Source organism: Hippoglossus hippoglossus, chromosome 4, assembly GCF_009819705.1.
Source record: "Hippoglossus hippoglossus isolate fHipHip1 chromosome 4, fHipHip1.pri, whole genome shotgun sequence".
Classification (NCBI taxonomy): domain Eukaryota; kingdom Metazoa; phylum Chordata; class Actinopteri; order Pleuronectiformes; family Pleuronectidae; genus Hippoglossus; species Hippoglossus hippoglossus.
Genome location: NC_047154.1, coordinates 6,319,880 through 6,347,692, shown reverse-complemented (window position 1 = coordinate 6,347,692; position 27,813 = coordinate 6,319,880). Strand labels below are relative to the sequence as shown.

The following is a 27,813-nucleotide window of genomic DNA, read 5'->3' as shown; positions in this document are numbered from 1 at the left end:
TTCCACAAAGCGCGACCTTTCTGCTCTTAATTTGAAGGGGACAGCGCTTAAGTGCATAAGATGAGTGTGCGAATGTTACATCCAGCGGATAGTCTGTGTTTACAGGGAATAAAACTACAACCGTCACTAGTTTAACAAATCGGTAATAGTCCGTAATCACCTGTCGTCATATTCCAGCCAGGCTCCCTTCAACTTAATGCTCTTATGCGAGAGAGAATTAAACACTAACAATGTCGAGCAGCACAATGGAAACCATCTTCCCCTGTGTGCCGACAGCCGGGTGACCGGAGCGGAGTTACACAGACACGCTCTTTGACGCAGGTAACCGAAGCTTCGTGAGAAACAAGCGCTTGTGTCTGAAAAAACAACTCCACTCCATGAGACGTTTGACTCTGTCCACACACACACATCACAGAATAGCAGTTTAAACAGCTGATCTTACCTGGGAGTTCAACTCCTGGATAAACCGGTGGACACGAACGCTTCCCTCGGGTGAGTCACGCAGCTTTATCGCAGGTTTACGTTACACATACTTGGTCTTTTTCAGCGCGACTAAGTTCCCTCTGTAGTGAATCGCCTTTAAAACAAAGGAGCGGCTGAGCGACTTGTTTCGCCGGGGAGCTGCGGAGTTTCTCTGCTGTTTGTGAGCAGCAGCAGTTCAGCCCGTGTCCCTGCTGCCTGAACCGAGAGCGACACACTGACACACTCCGGAGAGTTTAAATGAGCTAAGCTAACCTAGCTCCATCCATGGACACCAGGGACAACAAGTGGAGCAGAGCGCAGCGCGAGCGCCATCTCGCGTTAGCGGACAACGTTTCCCTTTAAAAAACCACTTTGCTTCACGCTTGGGTGAATAAACTCACTCTGACTCACTCCAGACGTGAGACTTTAACCAAGCTTTCCGGGTTTAGACTATTTTAGTCGCCATTTCGCTAACTATTAACAATTTCGCTAACTATTAACTTCTTCCAGGGGGGTGCACGTTTCCATGACAACCCGTTAACTTAAGGGTCGGCAGCAGGTCCAAACCTAGCGAATTCGCGGAAATGGGTGAGTGGTGAAACGTCACCAGCGACCACACTTGGAGAACTTTACCTTAACTTTACTTTACGAACATCAACACACGCAGTAATTGATCATCGGGGCGCGTTGGATAACTTATTTTAACGCCATTGGCAAAGTATTGACAGTATGTTTAAGAACTGGGGAAACTGGTTCGGACTAGAGGGGGGAAATGGCCGAGGTAAACAAGAAGGCGAGACTGTTGTTGAAGCCAGTGAAGACAACAGCAGTCCTGAGATGGACGGAACAAAGGCCGGTGCTGAGAGTGAGGATACACACGCGGATCCTCATCCACTTCTACAGAAAGCCAAGGGCTTCAGTGGTACGTGTGATGCAGAACAGTAAAGGTTGTTCTGGTGGACTTAGTTGAAAGAGTTTGGTCGCCTTGCTTTAGCTTCCATGTAGCCGCAGCCACCTGTAGTCATAGATGTTCTTCTTCTGCAGGTTACATCTATAACTTCGCCAGCACTGCCTCTAAGAACCTGTCCGAGTCCGTGGTTGAAACAGCACAAACTTTGAAGAAAAGTGTCGAGGAGGGCAACATAAATGGAATTATCGATAAGGTAAATACCTCTTGGCTCTAGTTATTTAACTGATTTCACAGCCTCGTGTTTTTTTTGGGCCTGTCTGATGGAGTATGTTCTTCCCTCAGACCCTTCTGGGTGATTTCCAGAAAGAACAAGAAAAGTTTGTTCAGGAGAATAAAGCAAAAAAGTTTGGTAAGCACTGAATAATTAATTCAGTTATTTTCCTGAGCTACTTTCATTAATAGTGGCCTAATTGCGCGATGATCAAAAATGCATCACATGTAAGTACAATCCCATCAGAATACTGTGACTACAGACTAGTTTTCATTGTTCCTAGGTGCTGCTGTGCCACCATGGGTTGGTTTTAATGAAGAGGACACTGTACAGCAACAGATTTTATCTCTCTCCGCAGTTAGTATGATTCCTTATAAGACATTTATTTTGATATTCAAACCAAGTCAAATTGTTCATCTATATAGTATCAAGAAAATTGAAACCTCAGTTTTTTTTTTTTTGACAGGACAAAAGAAACTTTTTGCGAGACCCTCCTGCTGGGGTGCAGTTTCACTTTGATTTTGACCACATGTATCCAGTCGCCATGGTGATGCTGGAGGAAGACGAGCTCCTCAGAAGGATGCGCTTCCATCTGGTCCCCAAACAGTGAGAATGTTTCACGTGCTGCACATATTAACTTTCTGTTCCCATCATGTGCATCCCTGTGCAAGTGTGGGTTTATTTAAAAAAACAAAAATATTTTTATTCCACCACAGAGGTGATTGTCTATTTCCTGTTCTTTTTGTTAGGGTGAAAGAGGAAGCCTTCTGGAAGAATTACTTTTACCGCGTGTCCTTGATAAAACAGTCGGCTCAGCTCACAGCTCTAGCAGCACAACAGGCGGCGGAACAGAGAGATGTGGAGAAAACTGTCTGCAGTCCTGTGGATACTCGTCAAAAGGGTACAATCTTATTGTGTAATGTAAAGGTAGAGGGCCTGTCTATAATCTGAAGGTTCTTGTCAGTGAGAAGAACACGGATCAATCATTTTAAATGATAGCTTCTCACCCACAAAACCAGAAATAATAAATGTTATTGAAAAGGGGATGAGGTAAAGCCAAACATTAAATCAAACAGTGAGTCGACCTAAGGAACGTTTTGCACTTGGAACTTGTTGATCTTAGTTTTTTCCCTTTTTTAGGCAACAATTTGCACACTTGCAATGTTAAAATCAGTTGTATTCATACTTTATATATATTGCATGCATTACTCTGCAGCAATGCATGAGAGAACATGAATATTACTTCAGAGATAATGTCAAAATGATTTTTGCAGGTGTAGGTAAAGGGAAAACTCCTCCAACCATTTGCAGCACCAAACTAAAGTCCAGTGAGGTAAGTCATTTGTTAATAGAATAAAATAGTAGTATTTGTTTAAAGCAGTAACTGGACTGGAAGAAGTGTAACATTCAGACCTCCTCCTGTTTCTGTAACGCCAGGATGAAGAGGAGATCTCCACCAGCCCACCTGTCTCTGAATTTGTTAGTGATGCTTTTGACTCATCCAACATAAATAAGGACGACTTGCGCAAAGAGATGGAACAGCTGGTTCTGGACAAACGGGAACCTCCTAGCACACCACAGGGTAAGTCTTTCTGTTGAACTGGACCATGATGTAACTGTTTCTTGTTACAGTGCTGGTTTAAAGCAACTGCTTAGAGTAAGTTATGATGTGTACTACGACGTTACATTTAACTCTAAAAGAGTGTTGTCATGATGGTTAGAACCAAGGAGGAAGGATTTATGTGATAATGACAATGTGCAGTGTCAGTGCTGTAAACTGTAAACACAAGCCACCATGGTGGCACGCACATTTTCTATGTGTACAGATGATTTTAAAATAGCATTTTTTATAACCTACTGTACTCCCCTTGACACAGAACTTCTGTGGTGCATCTATAGTAATGCAGAACTGAAAAGGCTTCAGGTGACACATAATGATGCATTCAGAACTTTGCTCAAGCTCAACATGGACAAGTGCATGTCACATGTTTGTGGCTTTTGCAATGTACTTTCATGCTCTGCTGAGGAATTGTATATATAAATATAAGTTTAGATTAACTATCTAAAAAAACGTGATCATAAAGGCCTTGACTGAGGCACCATTTATCTTGTTTTTGGAAACAGAGGAACACGAGTCTATATATGTTTTAAACTCTGTGGACTTGCAAAGTGTGATTTGTATTTTCTATTTTTGAACTGATATGGACCTGAAAGTCTGAAATTAAGTTTATCTTTCTGTTTTTCCATCTTGTTGAGTGACTCAAAATTTTTGTTCGTTTTTCTAGATGAGACCCCAGACTGGGAAAGAGAGTTGCAGGAGGAACTTAAGGAATACGACGTGTTGGCTGATAAAGAGAACCACGATGACAACTGGGACAAAGAGATTGAGGATATGCTAAAGGCTGATAGCTAGAGCACCGGAGCAAGCTCCTCAATCTTAACTATCTGAAGGACATCTTTGAGGTCAGAAAGAGCACCTGACAACGGAGTGTATGCTCCTGGTGAAATGATTAATTTTAATGTTGGTCCTCCAAGAGAATGAGAAATACAACTGAATGTTGATAACATTTTAGAGGCCTGAATAGTTTGATGCGTTAATATTGTATACTGTCTCCTTTGGTTAAAAAGAAGAGATCTTGTCCTGCACCTCATATTTATAATGTACGCCTCCACGGTAAATACAACACTAACAGTAGCAACAGTGAAGAAGCCGACTCGGTAACATAAGTCTGAATAGTTTTTGTCTCGCTTTAAAGGTCTGGTTGGTAATTTGTTAAGGAAAGACTTTTTATCGTATTTGTTGAAATCTTCTTCACAACCCGTGAATATGTGAATGCGTCCAGGTAACGCAGGAATAAATACAGAAGCCAATATGATATCGCTTTTTATAGTAGTTTCATACTTGTGAATGTACTTGCGTGACTGAACATGCTGTCTATATTTGTTGAGACCAAATGCATTGTCTCCACGTGCACACATATAGATGTAGATGCTGACATAATGTACTCTGGAAACTTTCGAGTCCAAACAAGCTTTGTTTTTCTTCCTTCTTACTTCAACACTTACTCAGGAAAACCGATTCAAACTCCTCTGTCTGTTTACACCGATGAAAACGGTTCCAGGTTTATTAACCATTAACTTTATTGACTCTGTTATTTTTAAATACACATTTCCTTGTTTTTACATTTGTGATTGTTCACAGAATGTGTTCTAAGACATAAAGCATATTAAACCAAAGCACATGTGTCTCTCCTGCTTGTCGAGAGTATGTCAACACGTCAATGTGTCACAACACCCGGAGACACGTTTACTCTTCAATCACCAACTGTTGGCGGTTCGGTCCCTAATGCGCTGTGAGAAACCTGCGAAGAATTGAAGGAAACAAGCTGTTTGTGACGGCGCAGTTCTCTGACCCCGGAGTCCTCTTTATTGCTGAACTTGACAGGAAACACAACCGTTCTCCTTTTTCCATTTCAGTGCAACACTGCAACAATAAACTACACAATATAGTATCCTCTGCAAGTCCAGTAATGTCACACACAGGTTGCACTTCACTCAGAGTGTAGCTACTGTTTATTTCACTTTACAGACTCTATCAGTCGCACATCTGAGATACAAAACTGCGCACACAATCAATTTTACATGAAAATTCTTCTCATTTGAAGTATATAGTGATTAGAGGAGGATATTTCCTTAGAGGGTGTTTCAACATGTAAAACAACTGACACACAGAAGAAGAAGAAAAAAACTAAAGTGTGTAGATAGAAAATAGATTTTAAACAGTTTTGGTTTCAAACAACAATACCAGCTTCTTAAAGATGTAAACACAGTTCAAGATGAACATAAAATATACAAATAATTCCAGTTGATTTGCACAGTCATGTGTTCAAGGCATCTTATGTATCTGTAAGTTCTCATCCATGTGACTGGAAACTAATATTTAAGTACATAAAAAAACTCTTCTACAGTTTATCACACTATTGCTATTTGATGCATGATTCCACTTTGTCTTTTCTCATCAGAGTCACAGTAGTAAACAGGTATTTTACATGCTGTACAATATGACACGTGTCGCTATCATTGGCCAGAGTTAATTCATTTTCATGTTAAATCCCAACCAGTTTTGAGTAAACAGTGAAACGGCCTAAGGAGTATTTTTCAAGGTGTTGCACACCACACATGTTTAGACCTGCGATCAGTTGTAAGGTGAAGCTTTGCTCATAATCACATGGGGTCACCAAACTCTGTGTGCCAATGAGAATCAAAGGTTAAAGAAAGCTAAAATGACCCGCAGAGATCTTACAGCTAGCTTAGTGAAGCTTTTTAACCTATTTTTGCTCTTTGTTTTGGTAAATCAGCCACACATTTATTTATTGTATGTTTATGTCTAAGCATTCTCGATCACCTCACTTCCAGCAGCATCAGGCATTTGTTTACTCCAACGTCAGCTTCATCCACTGTGCTTCAAACCAAACGGCTAATTTCAGTCGCCGGACTTTCATGTCTGATAGAACAGATTAACCTGTATACCAGTCCAGCTCTTTACGCAAGTTGTTTAACAGCTCAAATATTATTTGCACAATACAATTAAATGCGACGCAAAATGTAATTTTATGTTCTCGAAAATGAAATTTTTTTCCTGCATTTTACACACATAAATACTGTGTGTGTTGGGTTCTGTGTCCTGTCAAAATGTGGGTAAACAACAACTTCAATACTGTTTCCTGAATACATCCTGTGTAGACCTGTCAGACTAAGAGCTGCTAAATATCTCGATTTTGGTACCACATCTGCTTAACAATTGAAAAAGGCCATTATACTGTATTTCACTGCTATGTCACTGTTTTCTTGCTTATTTCTACCAGATTTTGGCCCAAAATTTACAAATACAGCCACAAGTGAAATAATCTGGTGCCATAAAGCCTTTACAATACAAAATTAGATATTTTAAGTCACTGAAGTGCACTAATAGTTTTTGTAACAAAAAAATATAAACACAGTTGTAAACATGAAGAAATAAAACAGTGATTCTTGTATTTGCACATAACACATTGATAAAATAAACTCAGAACCTGCTACATTGCAGTAACATGCAGATGCAGTCATGGGACAGATTCTTTCATTTGAAATGAATGGATGTCCATCAGAGATTAAGGCATTCAACAGTAAGTGGGATCCTTCCATTAGAAACTGGTAGAACAGACTATACATTAGATGAGGGTCTGTAAACTGTGGAAATATGACACACAACATTTTCTGTTTCACAGCCGTTTGATTTCAAACGCCAAAGGTGTTGTGCTTGAAACTGTCATCAAGTTCATGGTCATCACAATGCATTATGAGGCGAGATGAAACGTCAATCTTTGGTTTTGTGGATGCAATACTTTTGACTTCCCTTTACAATATTATCTCAGTCTCTTTTTTAGAACACATTCTGAAGTCTAGAATCTTTGGGATTAAAATTAAGCAGTTCACTCAGACTGGACTGAAGAGCTGAATGATGCCGTGTGTTTCTTTGCTAACAGTTAACCTCATCGCACTGACCAAATAAATAACTCAGCAGGACATGGAGAGATAGTGCAACATTGTCTCAGAGAAGAAAGAAAACAGATCCAAAGGAAAAACAATGCCCACCGTATGTATGTGTGTGTGTGTGTGTTTGTTTGTGTGTAATACAAGGTTGTGTGAGCTCAAAGGTAAATTGGAGTTAGTGTCGGCTTCATACAGCAGAGCAGCTGGCAGATGGGTGCATGTGGAGCAAGTGGATGTTGATGCGCCATGTTTATGTCAGACCGATTTCCTCCAGCACGCTGCGCGGGGTCTCTGCTTCCTGTGGAGGGAGAGGAACCAGAGCTCCAGTGAAGCGCTCGGTGAGCTGCACTAAACACACACACTGACAACAGATTTCAACATGGTCTCCGTTCAACTCAACTCTGCACACACACTGTGATGCCATGGTTTATGTAATATAACGTCATTAATATCTCAACATCAGCAATGGTTCAGTTAAAGCTACATAAATCAAAACAATTTTAATTCAATACTATGAATACATGTAAGTGGTGGCTCATCCCTCTGAACTTTAGCTTAATGTTTGGGACGTGGCACTGCAGTTGGACGATGACTGTAAAGCTGCATTAATCATACATTTTTTATGATAACGGAATCAAATTTAAGTCGCTTGAAATGAAGAACCAATAACTTGCAATAACTGTAGTTCAGTTCACCATCCGAATTCTCTATTCATATTTGTGTGAACAATAAGTTTATTTTCTCTGCTGTTCTGTGAGAAAATGAATGTAATCTCTTTATTCTTGAGGCCTAATTGTGTAAAAACTGGGTTCCAGTTGTGCCCCTAGTGGTCAATAATTCCATAGGGCAACTTTAAAGCTGCATTTATCAATACTCTTTTATATGTATACATATACATGTAAAATGAAATGCATATCAAAGTAAATACATATAAATGAAAGGGGTGGCTTTTAGTGGGAAAACCAGAATTCTTTAGTTCAACTTCCAAACTACAATATGTTGTCATTAATACATTAAAAAAATATTTTGAAGTCATAACATGAGGATGGACAGACGGCGTTAAATACACGTCATCCACTGGCCTGCATTCATCGACCAACTATTTGATATATATTTACTTTTATTTTAATTTATGTTGTACCTACATGAACATACAGACATTATGGAGGAAATTATAAGAGCTGGTGGTTTTTGGCAGAAAGAAAGAGAAGCACTTACTTTGGCATCCTACAACAAGGTTCAGCACAAAGTAAAGAGAAGAGTTGCATCAGAGCAGTGAGGAAGAAATCTTGCTTTATAATGGAGGAGTCAAATTCAACCCACTTCCAAACAGTGACTTCGAAGTGTCACTTCAATTTTCAGTGTAAAATTCTCAACCCAGATGTTGAAACATAAAGTCTGTATTGTTTACCAAATAGACTGTTCGTGCTTGGGGTCGATTTTGCCCAGATGATGTGTCCTTTTGTCACCTGACACATGGATAAACATGAGTGGAGCTCAGCACCATTCAGTGGTAAGGGCACGGAGTTTGTTTCCAAAACAGAGGAAAATTGCAGAAAAACTATAACACTAGACGTCAACTCAAACTGCAATAGGTTTACATCAAAGAAAGACACCAGTGTGCGCAAGTGACAAAGAATCATAAACAATTTATTGATGATCTATCATGTACATTGATCAAATTAACCACGGCGGTCCATTGATGCAATCTGTCTTCATGAGTTGGACACAGGTGAACAATGACGGATCATATAAAATATCTTAAGTCCTTAGACAGTGTGCAATTATGACGGATCAGTCTAAGTGTAATTATGTTTTAATGTCTATTAAGCCCTTGGTTAATCTGTGCAAAGTGCAAATATTTATTCAGTATGAATCTCATATTAAAACTTACCTTGAGTGACCTTTTTTCTATTTATCTAAATAGGAAATAATCAGGGTCTATCAATTTATAGATATCAATAAAGATATAAAGAATAACAACTCATCTTATTACTGGACAAATATTCAAAACTAAGGCGATCTAGTGTTTGTACCACGTCTGAGCAAGAAACTGTTTCATACTTAAAGCTACAACAAATCCTAACATCACAACGAGGACAAAACCTTAAATCCAAATACATACTGTCTGATTAGAAGTGAGAATATATTAACAAAAAGACAAGATAAACAAACGTAGAATTGACTTGTCTTGTATTCACTTCCCCCCCTCCGATGTGGGATGGGTTGAAGGGATGTGAATTCAGACGTAAAAAAAAAGACGGATCAGGAAATCAATAAAAATATGAAGTGTAAAACAAAACACCTTGACAAAATAATGACTTAAATGTTAAATCTGAGTTTAAATAACATCCGAATTCAGATGCTAATACATTGTGATGTGGCCCTCAAGCATTTACATACTTTGAAGATATAGTGCAGAATTAAACACCGACATTTTGTGCATCTGTACTACAGCCTGTGCAACAGGGGGCAGACTTCCCCCACTTATTCTGAATGGTAATAACCCACTTAGAGTTATGTAGAGACCATCCATCATAACAAAATACTGGATATGAATTGTCCCTATTTTTTAATAATGTTATTCACGTGTCATTGTGATCCAGCAGTGCACAGACAGATTTTCTTTAAACTAAAAGAACAGCAGCTAATTCAAATAAAGGTTTTGTTTGCTACTTTGGAAAAATTAAAAAAAAGAAATCTTAAAAACAATAAAACCCACGAAAGGAAAAAGGATAAAAGAGATGCAACTGAATTCCGGTAAGTGGACCTTAAGTTAGAATCATTAGTTAAACTGCATACTTTGTGTGGTGATGGCACATGCTGCCCTGCTGGTGAAACAAATAAGTGGAGCGATGACAGGCATGTAACAATATATCACTACAGAACATATGACTCTTTACACATATTGATGACTAATTCCACTATAACTGGTTCATATCATAATAACGATTACAAGACATTGACCTCCTTGTTCGTCCACCAATCCGACCTAAATGTGTTAATCAATTACTGTAGTTTTTAACTTACTTTTAATTTTGTGACAATATTGTATCATGACTGTCATGTACTGAATTGAACAGTGAACTGAGTGAGCAACAGTGAAGATTATGACACCCCCCCCAAACCAATGACAATGAGAGGTGCTCAGAGTGCAGAGAGAAAGGTGCCAGGCACTGAGGAGCTCAGCATGCAGGGTGGATAGCGGCAGTGGCAGCAGCAGTGGCGGCAGCAGCAGCAGCAGGGGTGGCAGCCAATCAGTACACAGGCACATTAAAGTACTCATGACGGGGCTGAGGGAGAGAAATGCACACAGCTTAGAAAACACAAGAACAGTGAGGTCGAAACAGTCACCTCATTCACACACTTCATTCACAGGGCATGCAGGAGACAGTACAACAGGCAGGAGGCGCCACTTGGAGACAAAAACAAACTACTCTCACTGTGACCCCTTTTAAAAAAAAAACAATTTCTAGTTCTATTAAATATATTTAAATTTCAGAGAAATTGCCATTGGCTTTCTTGTTGTGAGTTAGATCAGAGGAGACACACCACTGTCATGTCTGTACAGTAAATATGATGAGTGAGCCAGCAGGTAGTTAGCTTAGCTTAGCATAAAGACTAGAAACAGGAGGGAACAGGTAAAAAGGTTAAAAAAAAAACTCACCAACTAACACATGGAATCTTTTGTACGTATGTGAAGTTTTTTGTTATCTTGCATAATCCATATGAGAATTGAAAGGTAAAAGTGACGGTGTTTATACAAGGGGCTATGTGAAGAAACCATTTCTCAAACTGGTTCACTGACTGTCTGGCTCTTTCAAGCATTTCTAGATCTCACTATTTAGCACATTATATCCAGACATTATGACAAAATATCCTGCATACAAACGCTGCCATCTTGCACATTTGGACCCTGAAACTTCGCAGTAGCGATCAGGGGAATGGAGCTGCGGTAGCAAGGTCCCATTCACACATGTGCTCAACCAATGATAAGTCAGCCTCAGCTGTCAATCATGATGTTTCACCACATTTCTATAGCACAACAACTGATAACTAAAATAACTCATTAAAACCAAACTTACTGGAAAAATTAACACTTGAACAAACATCAGTGTGATACAAACAACCCAAACTGACATAAATCATCTCTGAGAATTATATTTGATGTATACTAGACTTTTGAGTTTGGTGCATGTCCCATCCACTGAGAGAAAGGAGGATTTATGACCTATACTGCAGCCAGCCACCAGATGGCGATCAGGGTGCGTTGGCTTCACTTTTAGGGAACAGTCATGTTACCCATCTAACAGTCTATGACAGGAATAGAGACATGTTTTTTAAATTTAATTTCTCCTTTGGATTGATCAAAAAAAACTCAGCGTGTTAGATTGTGAGCTTTTTTCCAAATCTCCTGACAGAGCCCAGTTAGTTGTCTCTCCCTGCTTCCAGTCACTATGCTAAGCTACGCTAATTGTCCCTTGACTTCAGCTTCATATTTACCTTACAGACACATGAGTGGTATTGCTAAAGCTAATAAAGAAATTTCTCAAAAAGCGTTTTTATCTTGACTAAACAGCAAAAATAATAAAATGTCCACATTAGTGAAAGATAGATTTCATTTTGAGTATTGTAGTAGAAACAGTTTATGTATTGCTTAATATGTTTTTCTATAATTATTTGAACTATGGTCACACAGTCAACATGTCGCCTATTCAAACTGCAGACATGTAATCAGATAACACATCTGGTGGTGTGGACAGTGTCAATGAAATGTTACACATACATGAAAAACAAGACAATGAAGAAAGACTGTTTGATACAAACATATATTGTTGGCTATGGAGAGACAGTTACTATTAACAAGAAACCACGAACATGAGCCACAACACCGCCTTAACCAGCACAAACTGAGCTACAGACAGACTGATATACACAGCAAGAAGACTGAGACTATAGGGCTCTTACAGGCACAGACGGCCTAAATCCACAGACACAGATTAATCACCTCAGTGGGCCTAATTCTGGAAAAGACCAGAGGACTCAGAGGCCATATTTGGGACCATCACACCTGTGAGGCAAACATTTTTATGAGGACAAAAATAAACAGAATGATGCACAACACTGTTCGAGCTGGATAAAGTCTAAATCTCACAGGAAACTACAGCACCGACACATCTACAGTATGTGGTGTGGTCGGGGAGCAGGAGATTAACTGTGCACCACCACAACAGTGCCCTCTTCATTTGGTCGTATCTGCTCATTTTATCTCCGATGTCTCTCACGCAGAGTTGAGCTAAGCAGGAAATCTTCAGAGGCATCATTATTCCAAAAGAAGATCAGCTCGCTGGCACCAAAGTAATGGCCAGCTCCAGAGAAATGTTTCATTAAAGCCTTATTAAAATAGCTTCCACCAAATCCCCTGTGGTATGTTTTCCATGTAATTACTGCACTATGCACTTCTTAATTCCATAAAGCACAAGGACCTAATTCCATATGTGCCCTTTCTCAACCCCTGCACTGGTTTACCACTTCACTTTTTATATCCACTAACTTATATGTTTAGATTTTCTGAAAGATGACAATCATTTTTGTCCTCCCTCATGAAAATCACTGGAAATAACTTATTATATTATGAACCACTTATTTTAAAGTTATGTCAATTGCAGAAGATAAAGTAGCAGAGGACATTTTGAATTTGATCTCCTGATCTCGTGATTATAAAATGACCATAATGAAAAGAGGCACTTTTTGCTTTGTTTTCAGGCTGGTGATAACCTTGATGTCAACAAATCCTTTAAAAAGACCCAAGCCAACAATGAACCGATTTAAATTTGTGTGAACAATGTCTGATATACAGGATCATTCCTCTGTGCCATGGAGAGAGGGTTAACCCTTAACCTAAAAAGTTACATGTTCCTTCATTTACCATGAAAAAACACGATGCCGTAAATACTTGAAGTGTAGTCCGGCTGTGTAGTTATCCACAGCTGAAAATAGTCCCCAATTTCAAATTGTTTAATCTTTGCTTTTCATGTGCTTTGCTTAAATTAAACAGTGTCCATGTGGCCACCTCCAGTAGAAACCATTGGGTGTGGGAACCAGAGCCAAACCTGGAAAGTAGAGTGTTGGTTTTTGGTCTTTTTATGGGATATGTTAAACTAAAACATTGAGTACAGAATTATATCTTAGTGTTGATTAGATGATGATTGTTTCCATTTTGGGTCAAATGACACCATGTACAAAAAACCTGCAGAATCAATATTAGTAAAGTAAAGTAACTAAATGTGAAATACTGTCGTAATTTAGTGTTTTTCTTCAGGAATTATTTTCAACAACATACATCATTAATCTGAGCAATTTCATTCAGTGCTGTTAGTAAGACAACAGGCAAGTCTTCACACAGGCAGCATAGCTCTCTCACTGTGAAAAACACTTTCCATGTTACAGTTTAAAGTTAAAATGCCAATTTAGTAAAAGAAAACTGCATCCATGATAAAAAAAAAAAAAGAATATTGCAGTTTCTCATGTGCTCCAACGATCGAAGAAATTGTTCAAAATGTTAAATGTGACACCAAATGTTTGATGATGCTGCCTGTTAGTGAAACTGAGTGTGTTCAGACATGTGGTTAACATTTCAGTTGAGGTTCATGCCTGTTATGACCCTGGCGTTTTGTCATGTGTGTGTCACTCAGAGTTATGAGACAGTCAACGTTCATGCAGGTAAGAGTTCAAGGCACGCAAAACTCGAAACCCATGCTGACCGACAGACTGACAACACCAGTCTCGTAGTTACCAGTTGCCTGGACAGAGGGATGGATGGACCCTAGGCCCATTACAAGATCTCCTCATTTGGCAAACTCCCCCAGTCTTCACTCTGGCTCTACAAATACAGAATTGAGCCAATCAGGGTCGTTTTCTCTCTGCCTGTCTGGGTAAACTTGGACTGGCTCTCTGCAGGTTCTGACCCCACTTATTCCAAAGTGAGAATATTAACTGAATGATTTTCAAAATCTCTTCACGTCACACACTTAAAAAGAAAGTGGCTACATTAAGAACTTACCATTAGTCATTGCTGTGCGGTGTGTTCTCTATAGTGAATGTAGTTGATGGTCCTGCTGACTGTAAATCAGTGAGCAGCTTCACAGTTTGTCCTTGAGGATTATGGACTTGGCCTGACAGCACCTGTCTCACAGCTAATGTTTAGCTTTTCTAATGCTACTTGACTTCATTACTCATTTCATTAATTTAGGCCACTTTTAATTCCCACATAAACATGAGTAAAATCAGTTTTTGTGTCTTGTCCATAGCTACATGTCACATATACTATGATGCACAAAATTATGATAGATCTATCAAATATCAATGACAGGGAGACAATATTTCTATGCTTAGCAATAAGAATATTCAATCAAACTGACAGCGTTTCAGATATGTTGATGATTATTGAAAAGTGAAAATCTTTAATGATGTAATAACTAATGGAAATGTCCTTTTGTCTTTGTCACTACAGCCTAACCAAAACATTGTCAGGTTAATATTTCTGGTTAATATTTGTGGTTTCCAGGATTTCTGTATCAGTATTTAAATATTTTCAATCCATAATATTCTTATTTCAAATATTCCTATTTCAATACACTTATTTCAATACACTTATTTCCATACACTTATTTTCAAACTTCCTCAGGTACATATTTTTGTCATTTTAAGCTAAGGATTGTTGTCAAAAACTTCCCCCAGAAATCCAATGTAGGCCGTTATCTACAGTTCACATCACTTTTCTCCACTAAACGTTGATGGGCTGTCAGCGGTGGCCTGGTTTCGCTTCCCAGAACTCATTAGCGGTGGCCTTCTGGATCACTAACTGACTCGACGTTCCGAAAACAAATCCAGCAGAGCCCATTAGCCTGCTGACACTGATTGGGTCGATACTAGACAACTATGTAAAACACAGTTAACATTAAAAGATGCCTTCAGTAGCTAATGCTATGAAATCATTTTGACAGTTGTGCACTCTCTAGAAAGGAAAAAAATCCTAATTCAAGTTAATAGCTCTTTACTGTAACATATGTAATCTTTCTAATTAACTAACCAGAGTTAGAATATGTGAGTTTGAATGTGCGACATCATTGTGAAGTGTAGAAACACAGCTGTGGTTGTGAGCTGTGTTTCTGCTGATCATGCTAATGGGCAGAATCCTAATTGCAGTGACGCTGTGGTTTTGCTACTTGTTAATTGTGCTCAGTCTATATGAAATGCTAATGTGGGCTGGGAGTGTTTGTGTGGTCCCAGCCATGCAGACAATGAGGCTTTGTTTCTGGGCTTCAACCTGAGCTCCCCTCACATCTGCCATCAAACAGGGATGAAAAGACTGTGTCAGATTTCATTTGAGACATTTTTGTGTTACTGTATGTTTTAGTTGTCTTTTCAAAACAGCCTATGTACAGTGATTAATTTATATCTCTCAATTAGTAATAACACATTTTAGAAGGAAATTGTTGGAAGATGTTACTTTAGGAGATATCTCATGTAGTTATGCTGCAGCAGGAGTTATCGGTTAGTGTCTAGTCTACACAAAGACATCAGGGATGAGGTTATTATAAAGCAGAAAAACACATACCAGCAACTGCAATATCTATGTGGTGCTCGTAGCACTTGTAATACTGCTGTTGCTGGTACATTGTTTACTCCTGGTTTTAGGATTGTGTTGGTGAATCTAGGGTGAATCTAAAGCTACTGGTCTACCACTACAGCCAGGGTCACTGGGGTTCTAACGAACTGTACCTGCAAACAGACGCATCTGAAAGTCTATATTCTGCAAATCACAATAGTAAAGACAGAAATATGTGAGCTGGAATCAGGATCAAGATCAAGCAAACTAAGTGGAGGAGAAACAAGCACTGTGAAGTCCATGGAATGAAAAATCACAAGAAATAAAAGGTCAAACATTTGTGAAAACAGGACTTCAGAACTCAGAGTACCACACTGATGCAGCTCAGCTTCAGATGAAGGTAATAAGAGGAGTGGTGATCAGGAATCCAACAGGGAAAATAAAAGTGTATGAAAGAATCTCAACTGACCTCCTCCACTTCAAAAAAGAAGTGAGCGAAGACAAGAAGCTACACACAACATTTTAAACCCTGTTTTACTTTAATTATGTGATATACAGAAACTCCTACGTCGATAATTCAAGTGCCGACTGTGCCGTAGGACGGACATTGGTCATTTATAATTTTTTGCAGACAGAGCGTGTCTTATAAATATTTAAAGGGTTTTAAGAGCAAAGAGGAACAGTAAAGAGCACCCAGTGTGCGTGCATGCTCATCCACCTATTAAATACAAATCCTGAGAGGAAAAACTTCTACACAAATATTGAAAAACATCACAAAAACATGTTTTTGGTTCAAATTGAGGTAGCAGATCTTTACTCGTGTAAAACAAACTCTGACTCTGACTCATTCCTCAATTCTTCCTTAGTCTGATCTGGAGAATCTCACATATCAGAACAGTCATAATGACGAGTGAGGGCAGATTACTAATTAGGTGGGAGAAAGTCATTAGTTTGAAATCAATATTCATCATCATGACTCTCATTTTCATGTCTTACCTCCTGCAGCAGGTCAGCCTGCTCAATGGCCTTTAATACATTCTTCTTGGACGTCTCCTGAGCCTCCCCACCCAACAAGAATTCATCGAGAATGAAGTAGGCCTTCTCAAAGTTGAAAATGATGTCCAACTCACAAACCTGTGGATCAAGACATACAAATCAATATAAACATTGGATTTCTGCAGGTTTCGACAAGCTAAATTTAGACCCTAATGAATGAAATTTAGGACCATAGTCAAGTATGACAGACATGAAGGAACATCAGAGCTGAATCCCAGTAAACAATATTTTTGAGTCTACATTCAATAGATGGCAAACATATGATGACACATTGTGTGAATACACAACCTATAAATTAATAAGAGGAACGCACACTGCCAAAGTATTTATCCAGCAGCTCCACATATCTGTGGATGATCTCCAGTGTGATGAGCTCATTGTCCTGGTCCTCGATGGCACAGCAGAAGTACAAACTGGCGTATCTGTAACAGAACAACGTGACAATCAAAACAGTAACAAACAGCATTAAAAAAGCATCTTTCAAACTCCTGACATTAACCTGACAAAGTGAGAATAAGAGGAGCTGACTTCAAGCATTTTTATCATAAGCTCTCAGACTGATAAATATACTGTCTCCCAGCTCACTGTAAAGTGCTGAGAGAGCAACTCTGTTGTTATTAGTAAGGACTGACTGATGCTTACTGTGCACTGGGTATTCATTTAAAAAGCCAGATGCAGAAGGCTGTATCAGTTAAGCCTCATTCTGCTATGGTTCTTGATCCCTTTTAATCCCTAAGGATTTTTAAGCATGTGATGATTGGCTAATAAAGGAGCCGGTCAGTTGATCCCTCACAAGCAGCGGGTCAGGAGGCCACAGTGCACCAAGCAGAAGATTTTTAGAAAGACGGGCATAAAGGAGCAAGTCTCAAACTCTGCAAGGATGGAACTTGTTGGCGTTATTGATTCCAGCTATTTGAATCCTTTGTTTCATGGTCCACTCCGTCCTTGTGAGCTGTTTGTGCAAGTTACTGCAAGGCACAGCCAAGCTCATGAAACAATGAAGTCAGTTGTTTAATTGTCTATGAAACAGCAGTTGTACTGAAGCTGACACACAAAGTGAACTAGCAAGCATTGGCATCAGACTGTTACAGGGTCAAACCTTTAAGAACAAAAGCATACAGAGCTCTGATATACACTGTAGATACTGTAGATAGAAACTGTGTCTATGTCTCTGTCCATATAGCATGTTTTATTACATATTTCATGGTAAATTGAATATATTTGCATACTGGACAGATGGTTTGATTAAAAAAAGAAATCTAAATGCATCTCGAGCTGTGGGAAATAATTACAGGCATTTTCCCCTATTTTCTGACATTTCAGAGAAGAAAAGATTGATCAGTTAGAGACATGCTGTATGTTTTCATGTAGGATTACTACATCTGTGTGTGCTCTGTTTCAACATGGTTACAGGCTGTATGTCGAAACGTTATAGTTGCTACACTCTTGCCTAACTGTGTGCTCGAGATCTCATGTTTCCAAATTGCATTTTGCTTTTATATTTCATATCGTGTAACTTTACACCATAAACAGTCTAAATATCAAACCGCAGCGACAGTTTATTGTCTTTACTGTATCAAAACTAATGTCCATTGGGTGCTCTGAGGCTCCTTTAGCTGTGGTGGAGGCCTTGTATTACATGACTATTTACTATTCTAAATTTTTCTCACTAAAGTTAAAATAAAATAAATACAACAATGAAAAAGGACTTCCCTGTGGCCCTTGACATGTACATCCAATCATAATGTCTGAACCGTTATGGAAACACGTTCTCAAATAATACATCTTGGACTTCTCTTAGTTCACCTTAAGTAAAAGCATTTCTCATTTCTGACACAGAACAATCATATCTGGACTAAGACTTCTGACATGTGACCAATCAGAACGCTGGGAGCTTCACTAAACTATGAAAATAAAGACATATTCAGACCACTGCAGTGAAACTAGATCCAAAGGCAGCATCTCTACTCACACTTTTGTGTCTTAATTGTATGCGATGAGTCAATTTAACTGTTTTCATTAAATAACAATAAAAAGGGAAAAGTAACAACTTTAAACTATTCACATTCAAGAGGTAAACAAACATGTGTCTGGTTGAGCAATAGTGCAAAGTCAACTCGACTTCTGTGCTTGTGACTCAGGGTTTGTTTACCTGTCCACTGGAAAACAACTACAATGTGAAAAAATGATACTTTTCTTATTGTACATGATGCCTTCATATTCTTTGGTGACACACTCTTCACAGTCTATGAATGGCAGGTCTATGACTTGCCCAGGGAAGTGTGAAAAACTCTGTTCTGTGACCATTTAACCATTTAACCATTTAACTTTTTTTTATAATCAAGTCCAATTTCTACGCACCTCTTGTATACAATCTTCAGGTCTCTCCACTCTAGGAAGCTGCACATTTTGGGCTTTCGAGCCAGGACTGTCTGCACCAACTCTCTGGTGATCTTCTTTTTCTCCTTATCAGACAAAGGCACGTACCATTTCTGAAGCCTGAGCTTGCCTTGTCGACTGAACAGAAGCATGAACTGCATCTGGAATGAAGACATGGGGAGAAGCAAAAAACAACAGAGGAGCTGTGAACCATTATGAGAGACGAGGGGAAGGAGCGGGTGGTTTAAAATATCCACACAAAGATTCAAAAAGCATCAAACCACTTTTTATGTGATGCCAGACGCGGGCTTTAGAAGTCAAGAAGATCCTGACAAGTTAAGGCAAACCAAAGAAAAAATACTACTGATTGACATCTGTCTGGAAATGACTTAAGTTTTTATCCTGTACAATATGTATCTCTGCCAAGGAGGTTATACTTTAACCCCCTGTCCATTTCTATCTGTTTTGTTTTGTTTTGTTTGTTTGTTGTGAGCAAAATATGTGTGTGGTATGGGTGAGGGAAATCTGTTGTGGATACGGAGCAGGGGGCGGATCCAGGATCTTTTCTTCAACAGGTAGATAGGGTGTTTCTCTACACTTTCACCATTTCCCCAGGGAATACTTTATGGATCCTGGTGAAATAAATCCGGCACATTTTGGCAACTGATATCGATGAGTGTGTGAAATTTGATGCAGATTGAATTGAAGGCAACTGCTGAGGCTTAAAATGTTCAGCTTTTCATTGAAACTGGAGGCTGTTTGTTTTAGTTTAGTATATTACATACAACATCATCACAAAATACATAAATATAATATAATATAGGAAATATAGGAAAACTAGTAGTGGCTTGTATGAAAATCACAGCCAAAAGATAAACAGAAGATAACATAAAACATACAAAGTCACCGATACAGGTTACCTACTTGTGTTCAAGAGAAAATATTAGTCATATTAGTATATCATGTATATATAAATATGTGTGTTGTTGTTGATTTGTATTACACAATACAAAGTGGAGTTTCTGTTATAGAACCGGCCCTCGTTGATTTAAACGTGTTGGAGGAAATAGTAAAGACACCTGTCACGGTAGAATCAACGTGTCTCTAAACTAACAAATAACCGTAATGAAGGGAAGATTAATTCCAGGCCTGTTGTACTGACCACACAAGTTTAAGATGAATGTGAATAATAAAAATAATAACTATAATATTAGTACCATAGAGTTATTCGTTCAGATGTGTCATGTGTTGTCATGTGTTAAGGATAAAGAACCATTTTACTTCAGGTTTAAAAAACCAGCCTTTAGAACAGTTGAGCGGAGAAAACAGGAAGCACGCTGCCACTTCTACCTCCGTTCAAAACAAACCGTTTTAATGAACAATTCAAAATGACAGAATCACCTCGTCTTCACCGGTATGAACACTGAAGTCTGGTTTGCACCGTTATTCAGCGCTGAGCATTAGCCTCTTCAGCTAGCGACCAGGGTGGGTGGAACACAACCTGAGACCGTGCATGTTCACAGGTATCAGAGTAAAAGATGAAACAAAGTAAAAAGTACTTACCTTGAATAACAACACAGGATTCCTCTCTGAAGATATGAGCCACCACCCGAACCAGCACCAGGCATCAAACACCTGATTGGACAGACACGCGCTCGTGTTGCTGTTCATTGGCTGACAGGGTTCAGGATAGTCCCGCCCCTTTCGACGCTTTAACTCGCCATCGCGGGTGTGATTGGCTGGTTTAAACGTCAATCAAGGCTCAAACGTCATGAGCAGCAGCTGAAGGTTTGAATAAAGGCTGAAGGAAATAAACAAAGATAATAAAAGTTTGATTGAATTTGATTTGTACATGAGAGAGATAAGGAAAAGAAGAAAGAGCACACTGCTTTACTTTGAAGAGTTATTACCTGTGACCCTGGATTAAATCTAGTGATCTGTTATTATTCATCATGTTTGAATAATATTTAATTTATCTATACTGTTTTGAAGATTCATTGAACTTGTTTTTATTTTAAATCACTGACACTTCATTTTGATTGGTTGATATTCAGTTTGATTGATCTTGCACTGTAACCTGTAACATTTGACTGTATTGTCTTTTCATGGCTGATAGTCTACATATTCTGTATGTTTTAGCAAATAAAGTGACACAATGAAAAAAGGTTTTAGAGAAGGCGGAATAGAAAAGATGTGTTTGATGTTGCTGTTGACAGTGGACAACATGAAGATAGGTATGTAGGTATGAAGGTACTTTATTGATCCTGGAGGAAATGTAGGCCTTCAGTAGCTGTAAGAACTACAGAGGTAAAGTAAAAGGCTGTCAACAAATCATCAGTAATATATAAGATAATACAAAACTTAAGTGAGGAAAACAGAGCCCAGAACCAAAACCAGAATCCTGTTTGACTTGCATCTGTTCAAAATACCGCAGCCAGAGTTTGTACAAAAACTTGAAAGTTTAAACACATCACCCCCGTTCTCGTCTCATTGCTCTGGCTACCTGTTACACTCAGAATTGATTTCAACATTTTTTTGCTAGTTTTTAAATCTCTTAACGGCATTGCCCCCTCTTAAATAACTGACCTTCTAATACCGTACATACCTGCTTGTGACCTCAGATCTGCAGATCAACTGTTGCTCTTGGTTCCCAGGGTAGAGCGGGAAACTGAGGGCGGTAGAGCTTTTTCAGTAAGGGCTCCACAACTATGGAAAAAACGCTGGTTATCACATAAGTTACCTCATTGTCCTCTGTTAAATCTAGTTTAAAGACATATTTTGATAACATGGCTTTTACCTATATTTCTTATGTCTTTGTGTATGTAATTATATCTGTTTCTATGTTTGTGAAGCACTTTGTAAACTTGTTTTTGAAAAGTGCCATATAAATAAGGTTGTATTATTATTATTATTTTACTGGGTAGAAGGAAGACTCTGCTCTGGGGACAGATGCGGTCCCACTTCTTATGCAGCATCGCCTGCTTCTCTCACCAGGTTCCGTCTGTGATTTCCCTGCTTGTGTGAATGATCCAGGACCAGAGTGAATCTCAGTGTGTCCTCTATGAGGTGATGGTGTTCAACACAGGTGCAGTACAATGTAGCAGCCTAAGGGAGGTGTCTGAGGGCCAATAAAGAGTATTAGATAAGGTCATCACAGGCCTGTGGATTACAGTAATCCTATCCACCAGTGTTGGGTATCACACAAACTACATTCCAACATAGATGAAGACGAAGATGGTGGTTACTGCTCGTGCCGCTGTGCTGCTCCTCCTGCTCATATCTCAGGGTAAGTCACTGTGCACTTGCATGAGGGATAATATTAAATGATATACTGAACCTACCTTTAAAAAAAACCCATACAATTACTGTTCTGAAAGAAGTTATCATATTAAGTAAATACATATTTTTGCTGAAATGAAATTAGGAATTTAACATCTTTTCTATAAGGAGGCTTTTTAATAGTGTTGAATGAACAATTAAGTGTTTGTGATTGTTTTCCTGCAATACTATAGTTTTTTCCCCACCAGTCCAGGATTCTTAACACAAATCATGCAGACTAATAACAAATATTTGTCTAACTTGCACCGCAACCCCGACCAACGCATTTATGTATCAAAGTGTGGCATTTAAGTTACTTCCACTTCATTTTGTCTAAAGTTTGGCTCGAGCTTCTCACAGTTCATGTCACCATCTGCTTCTACATTTCATGCATCTGTTGATGTGGAGCAGCCCTGAGAGCTGTTCACTCACAGGAGGTAGGAGCCCATTAATAAACCACCTGAAATGATTCTGAAATGTCATTGTACCGGAGTGTGAGAGCAGGGCTGAGTGTGTTAACTGTGTGTCCTTCAGGAGGAGGAGGTTGTCCAGGAGGAGGAGCTGCAGGAGGAGGAGCAGCAGGTGATCGAGACATGGACGAGCAATGTCAAGGCCTGCACCTGTGACTGTGAGTCTGCTGACTCATCCACACTCACCCCCGAGGTCATCCCACCTGTGCCGCCGGCATTACTGCCACCGCCACCTCAGGGGCAACCAATGAACTGCATGCCAGGTGAGGACTCCACCTGTGTCGCCTGACCTGGATTCTATTATAATCCCCTGTTGGTCACACTCACGTGATGTTGAATGTCCTTAATTAACCAAGTTTTTCTTTAAAAAGTGATAAATGGGATTCAAATGATGCGAAGGACAATGACGTGTAAAGATTTATAGTAGGCAGCCGTGTATCCTGTTGTGTCTTTTTGTGTGCTTGTGTGTCTGTGGGCACACACAAAGCTCCAGATGGTGTGATGGATCACACAGATGATGGCGGCTGGCCGTGTGCACTCAGCCCAATCTGGACTCTGCATATATTCAGCGATGCACAATCACCTCTTACTATGATCCCAACATTTTTCTTATTCTCTGCTTCAGGTTAAAAAGGTTTGGATCTGTTTCACATATAGATTAGAACAGGTTGAGATTAAGAGATGCTCAACTGTGAAGAAGAGGCCTGGAATGTCCAATGCTGTTAGACAATCTTATTACCAGTGCAGGAATGTGATGAGCAGATTAGGGAGCCCAAAGTACGGCGTGTCCTGTAGCTAATAGCTTGATGCTGGGAGAAGCAGCACACATCAGATGATGTCCTGCTGCCTTATCACGCAAGCCTCACAGTATCACTTTTTACTGTGAGCTATGTCAATCGAGACGGGCTTGGTCATGAAATCACTAAGAAGTTTCTAGTCATCAGAAGACTCATGTTTCATAAGGCTTTGTGAACTGTATTGATCCATATTTGTATTTGAACACTCCACAGAATGCCCCTACCACAGACCTCTGGGATTTGAATCTGGATCTGTATCATTAGACCAGATCAGCTGCTCCAGTCAGGACCAGTACACCGGCTGGTACTCCTCCTGGATCCCCGACAAGGCCCGCCTGAACAACCAAGGCTTTGGGTGAGCCCCCCTGTCACCTCCACTTCACATGACACACTCGTAAGCAGCCCTTATTGTGAGTGTAATACGTGACATTTCTGTCAGGTGTGCGTGGCTGTCCAAGTTCAATGACCAGTACCAGTGGATCCAGATTGATCTGAAGAAGGTGGGGGTGGTGTCTGGTATCCTCACCCAGGGCCGCTGCGACGCCGATGAGTGGATTACTAAATACAGCATCCAGTATCGCAGTGTGGACACTCTGAACTGGATCTATTACAAAGATCAGACGGGAAACAACAGGGTAAATACATCAGATAGTAGCCAGTTAAGAATTACGTCTCTTTTTCGTACAACAAAAGCTGAAGCAGTCCTTATTCTGCCAGGCAGTAAAATGAAGCTTTGCATTAGTTCATGCAGGACAGAGAAGTCCTACCCTGTAATGAGCTGACAGTCAGCTGGTGTTAGTCCAATCAGTCACCCACCAATCACAGCCATTCTCCCATCAAAGCTTGCTTCACTATTGAATAACACGACAACACTGCTGCTGCTGCTGAGTCTTTGCCCCCCCCTCCACCTTTCTACTTTAGAGTCTTAACCAGCCTCAAATGTTTAAATTGTTTCTTCATGTCTTGCTTTGGGTTCACACTTTTCTTTTCTGCATGTTTAACCAGGGAGCTTTTTCACAAGTGGAGCCATAAGCACCAAGCCTTACTTTATTTCCATTTGTTGCAATGAATGATTTAATTATGACGAGTGTTACTGACTAAAACAGTTTTATGAGGATAAGGAGCACACATTCAGTTTTAATCTTTCTTTATCAATATCCAGTCTTTGGATGCTGCTTCAGTGTAAGATCTCTAAAAGCACCTTTCACTGACTGTGCATCGTTTCGCTGGAAAGACTTTACACAGGGACAACCCAGGCGCTGTGAGCTGTAGCTCATCATAGGAAACACCAAACTTGTAACCTTGTATCAGATTAATTATATATATTGATATGTATTTTCTTATAAAAAATGACAAAGGATCTTAAAGACACCAGTTTGCATGAAATAGAAACAAACAGGCATGTGAGCAGTTTTCACAGCTGAACCTCCACATGCAGAGGCACCATTTTAACAAGCCACTTTATATTCAGACAGCGGGAATGAGCAACCACAGAATATTTGATTCGTCCACTAAACCGCATAAACCAATCACTCTCTATCCGTCTCACCAGCTTTGATCATAACAAAACCTCACAGAACAATATACACCGATGATCAATATATTTTGAATAGTGAGTTTATCCTAATTTACATTTTCCAAGTAAGCATACATTGACAAACTGTTTTTTTAACTCAAAAATAATTGTCTTTAATGGTAATTGTATGGAGCCCCAAATGTTCAATCTTATATGTAATAAAATCAATAAATTGGACATAAAAAAAATACATTACAAATATTTAACACAGGAAATTGAAGCAATAAATTGTGATCAACATGATCCACATGAAGAAACGTGGTTTCAGTTTATTTTGGTTTAAATAACAAGAAGCATCAGATTAGTTTTAGTTTAGTTCTTTTTGGAGGATTCAGGAGCCTTAAGAGTGAAGAGATCCAGTATCATGTTCTCATGCTGTTTCTCTTCAGGTTTTCTATGGGAACGCTGACCGATCCTCCACAGTGCAGAACCTGCTGCGTCCACCCATCGTGGCGCGCTACATCCGCCTGCTGCCACTGGGCTGGCACACCCGCATCGCCATGAGGATGGAGCTGTTGATGTGCATGAACAAGTGCACCTGAAGTGTGCTCGGCCCGCTTCCTCCTCACCGGCCACCCCTCCCCTGCCAACAAGCCGCTTGCCAAACGGGCGATATGGTCTTCGTCTGTCTTTCTTTGGTGAGGCTCAATGTGGACAGGTTTATTGATGCACTATTTCATCTGTCTTAAAATCTATGAAGTCTAATTGTGGTGATGTATAAATACTAGATTGGACATATTTTCAATACATTCAGGGTATTCCAATTAAAAAGGGATATTTTGGATGTAAACGTCCTTCAATAAGCTACAGGAGTAAGATACACAGATCTGATCACTTATTGATAAACCAGAATCAAACACTACTTTGAAAATAGTCACAAACGAGAGTAGAATCAAATGAGCTTGTTTTATTTGAGATTTACTTTTACATTTGTAAACATGGATATTCTAAAATTGTTAAGCATTCATTTGTGGGTTTACGTTGTCATGTAAATGCTCTGTTGAAAATAAAAGGCAAATAAACACTGACTATGCTACTCATTTCTGTCTGTAATAAAAGCACAAACTGAATACTTGATTTCATTTAAACAGTGGATAAACATCTTCTGTTATAAATATTACCAAACAAGTAGTCACACATCAGTATTAATATAATACACGGTGCTCCTTCAGCAAAACAGCTATCCAAAGAGTGAGACGTATGGTGTCAAGTATGGAGTGTGCCCAGTCCTTACAGATGCACAACACATGATACGGTACGGTGGTGTTTGGACTTGGCGTGTCGCTGCTGCCCCGTGTTTCAGTCCTCACACACTGTGCATGGGATGAACATGAACTGAGGAAGAATTTACAGTGTCACAGCAACACTGCTGCGCCACACAGTCCCTTCGAAGTGCAACATTAAGAAGTTTAAGATTCATCTCAGCCAAGCTACGTTCTCGGCACTTAATCTCAGACAGAAAACGATGTAACAGCGCAGAGCTTCTGCCGCCAGCGTGGATCCACTTAAAGATTTCTTAAAGGCTCGTCCCCAGCGTCTCAGTGTGTGCAGTCAGTTAAAAATACAGTAGTACATGGACTCTAAACCAGGTGCACATGTAGAACCGGGGGGGGGGGGGGGGGGGGGGGGGGGGCTCTGCAGTTTCAAGGGGGCACATAGAAAGATGGTAGAGAACTGAAAAAATATACCAACATACTGAGTCAGCAGTAATACCTGAACAGTATGAGTGTGTGAACAGCTTAAAGCACTGGATAGCTGAAAATTAGATATCGAGAAAGAAATGGATAGAAACTCTTTAGCCACCAAAATTGGAGGATAAACAAAGCTAAAAAAAAAAAGATAATAAATGAGAAACTGATAAAACAGGAAACAGACAAATGGTTGAAAAATCCATCTTATGACCAAGTGGTAACAGTAAACATATAAACTTGACCGAACAAAGTGCGATGGTATGAAATATTGTAACTATATATCCAGTTTAAAATGAACACATTTGGAACATAACTGCAGAGGTGCTTGAGTTTATGTGACAGGGCTGTGGGGGAACATCATGTTGGGAACCACTGCACTAGAACGGCCACATGGCTTTTATATTCCTCTAACTGCTGTAAAAAGTTACTTACCAACAATAATTAGAAAAAAAATACAATTAAAATGATTCTTATAGACAAAATTCCAGCAGTTAAACTTTATATAACATTTTTGCCTGTATCTTTTTTAACTGATTAAACGATTGCAACCACTTGGAAGTAGCTTTTGTGAAATCTTTAACAGACTTTCCAGAATCCCGGTCGTGAGCGCAGTTAACAGAGAAAATCACAAGTTAACTTGAGATGCGTGAAGCAAAGTATAAAGGTTTAATTACTGCGGGTGCTTCATTACACATACATGAACTTCTCAGTAAATACTTGTAGATTACCAGAAGGATCTT

The 27,813-nt window shown here is 39.4% G+C and overlaps 4 protein-coding genes across 15 annotated transcripts in view; 2 read left to right on the top strand and 2 right to left on the bottom strand.

Moving 5' to 3' along the window:
• shroom2a (shroom family member 2a) overlaps positions 1-776 on the bottom strand; it is a 33,122-nt gene extending 32,346 nt beyond the window's left edge. For 2 of the 3 annotated variants that reach the window (XM_034582489.1, XM_034582490.1), the window contains exon 1: positions 443-581. The gene's annotated coding sequence lies outside the window, so the exon portion shown is untranslated. Of the gene's footprint in view, positions 1-442 lie in introns of all 3 variants that reach the window. The other variant, XM_034582492.1, reaches the window with a different exon arrangement.
• LOC117759945 (synapse-associated protein 1-like) lies at positions 267-4,647 on the top strand. The gene is made up of 10 exons (XM_034582494.1): positions 267-1,384; positions 1,507-1,625; positions 1,715-1,781; positions 1,927-2,000; positions 2,110-2,249; positions 2,393-2,544; positions 2,918-2,976; positions 3,081-3,225; positions 3,929-4,060; positions 4,132-4,647. Exons 1-9 carry the CDS (start codon positions 1,192-1,194, stop codon positions 4,054-4,056), a joined length of 1,077 nt encoding a protein of 358 aa, XP_034438385.1. The 5' UTR covers positions 267-1,191; the 3' UTR covers positions 4,057-4,060; positions 4,132-4,647.
• A 2,293-nt stretch (positions 4,648-6,940) lies between these two features.
• Positions 6,941-20,869, bottom strand: LOC117759716 (AP-1 complex subunit sigma-2). Of its 10 annotated transcripts, none has more exons than XR_004613546.1 (7): positions 20,785-20,869; positions 19,204-19,382; positions 17,156-17,264; positions 16,783-16,920; positions 13,972-14,058; positions 12,184-12,246; positions 8,801-10,468 (listed from the first exon to the last, which is right to left on the bottom strand). XR_004613546.1 is itself a non-coding variant. In XM_034581997.1 (7 exons), exons 2-6 carry the CDS (start codon positions 19,380-19,382, stop codon positions 12,194-12,196), a joined length of 510 nt encoding a protein of 169 aa, XP_034437888.1. In that variant the 5' UTR covers positions 20,785-20,869; the 3' UTR covers positions 8,801-10,468; positions 12,184-12,193. The 10 variants fall into 10 exon arrangements, 8 of the variants coding, with proteins under 8 accessions (XP_034437890.1, XP_034437892.1, XP_034437893.1 ...); XM_034581997.1 differs by lacking the exon at positions 13,972-14,058 and adding an exon at positions 15,960-15,990; XM_034581998.1 differs by lacking the exons at positions 13,972-14,058; positions 20,785-20,869 and adding exons at positions 15,960-15,990; positions 20,623-20,777.
• Positions 20,870-22,450: 1,581 nt separating this feature from the next.
• LOC117759718 (retinoschisin-like) lies at positions 22,451-26,623 on the top strand. Its single transcript, XM_034582006.1, has 6 exons — positions 22,451-22,507; positions 22,951-22,982; positions 23,074-23,272; positions 24,020-24,161; positions 24,246-24,441; positions 25,772-26,623. The coding sequence occupies exons 1-6, from the start codon at positions 22,456-22,458 to the stop codon at positions 25,922-25,924; spliced, it is 774 nt and encodes a 257-aa protein (XP_034437897.1). The 5' UTR covers positions 22,451-22,455; the 3' UTR covers positions 25,925-26,623.
• The last annotated feature ends 1,190 nt before the right edge of the window (positions 26,624-27,813 follow it).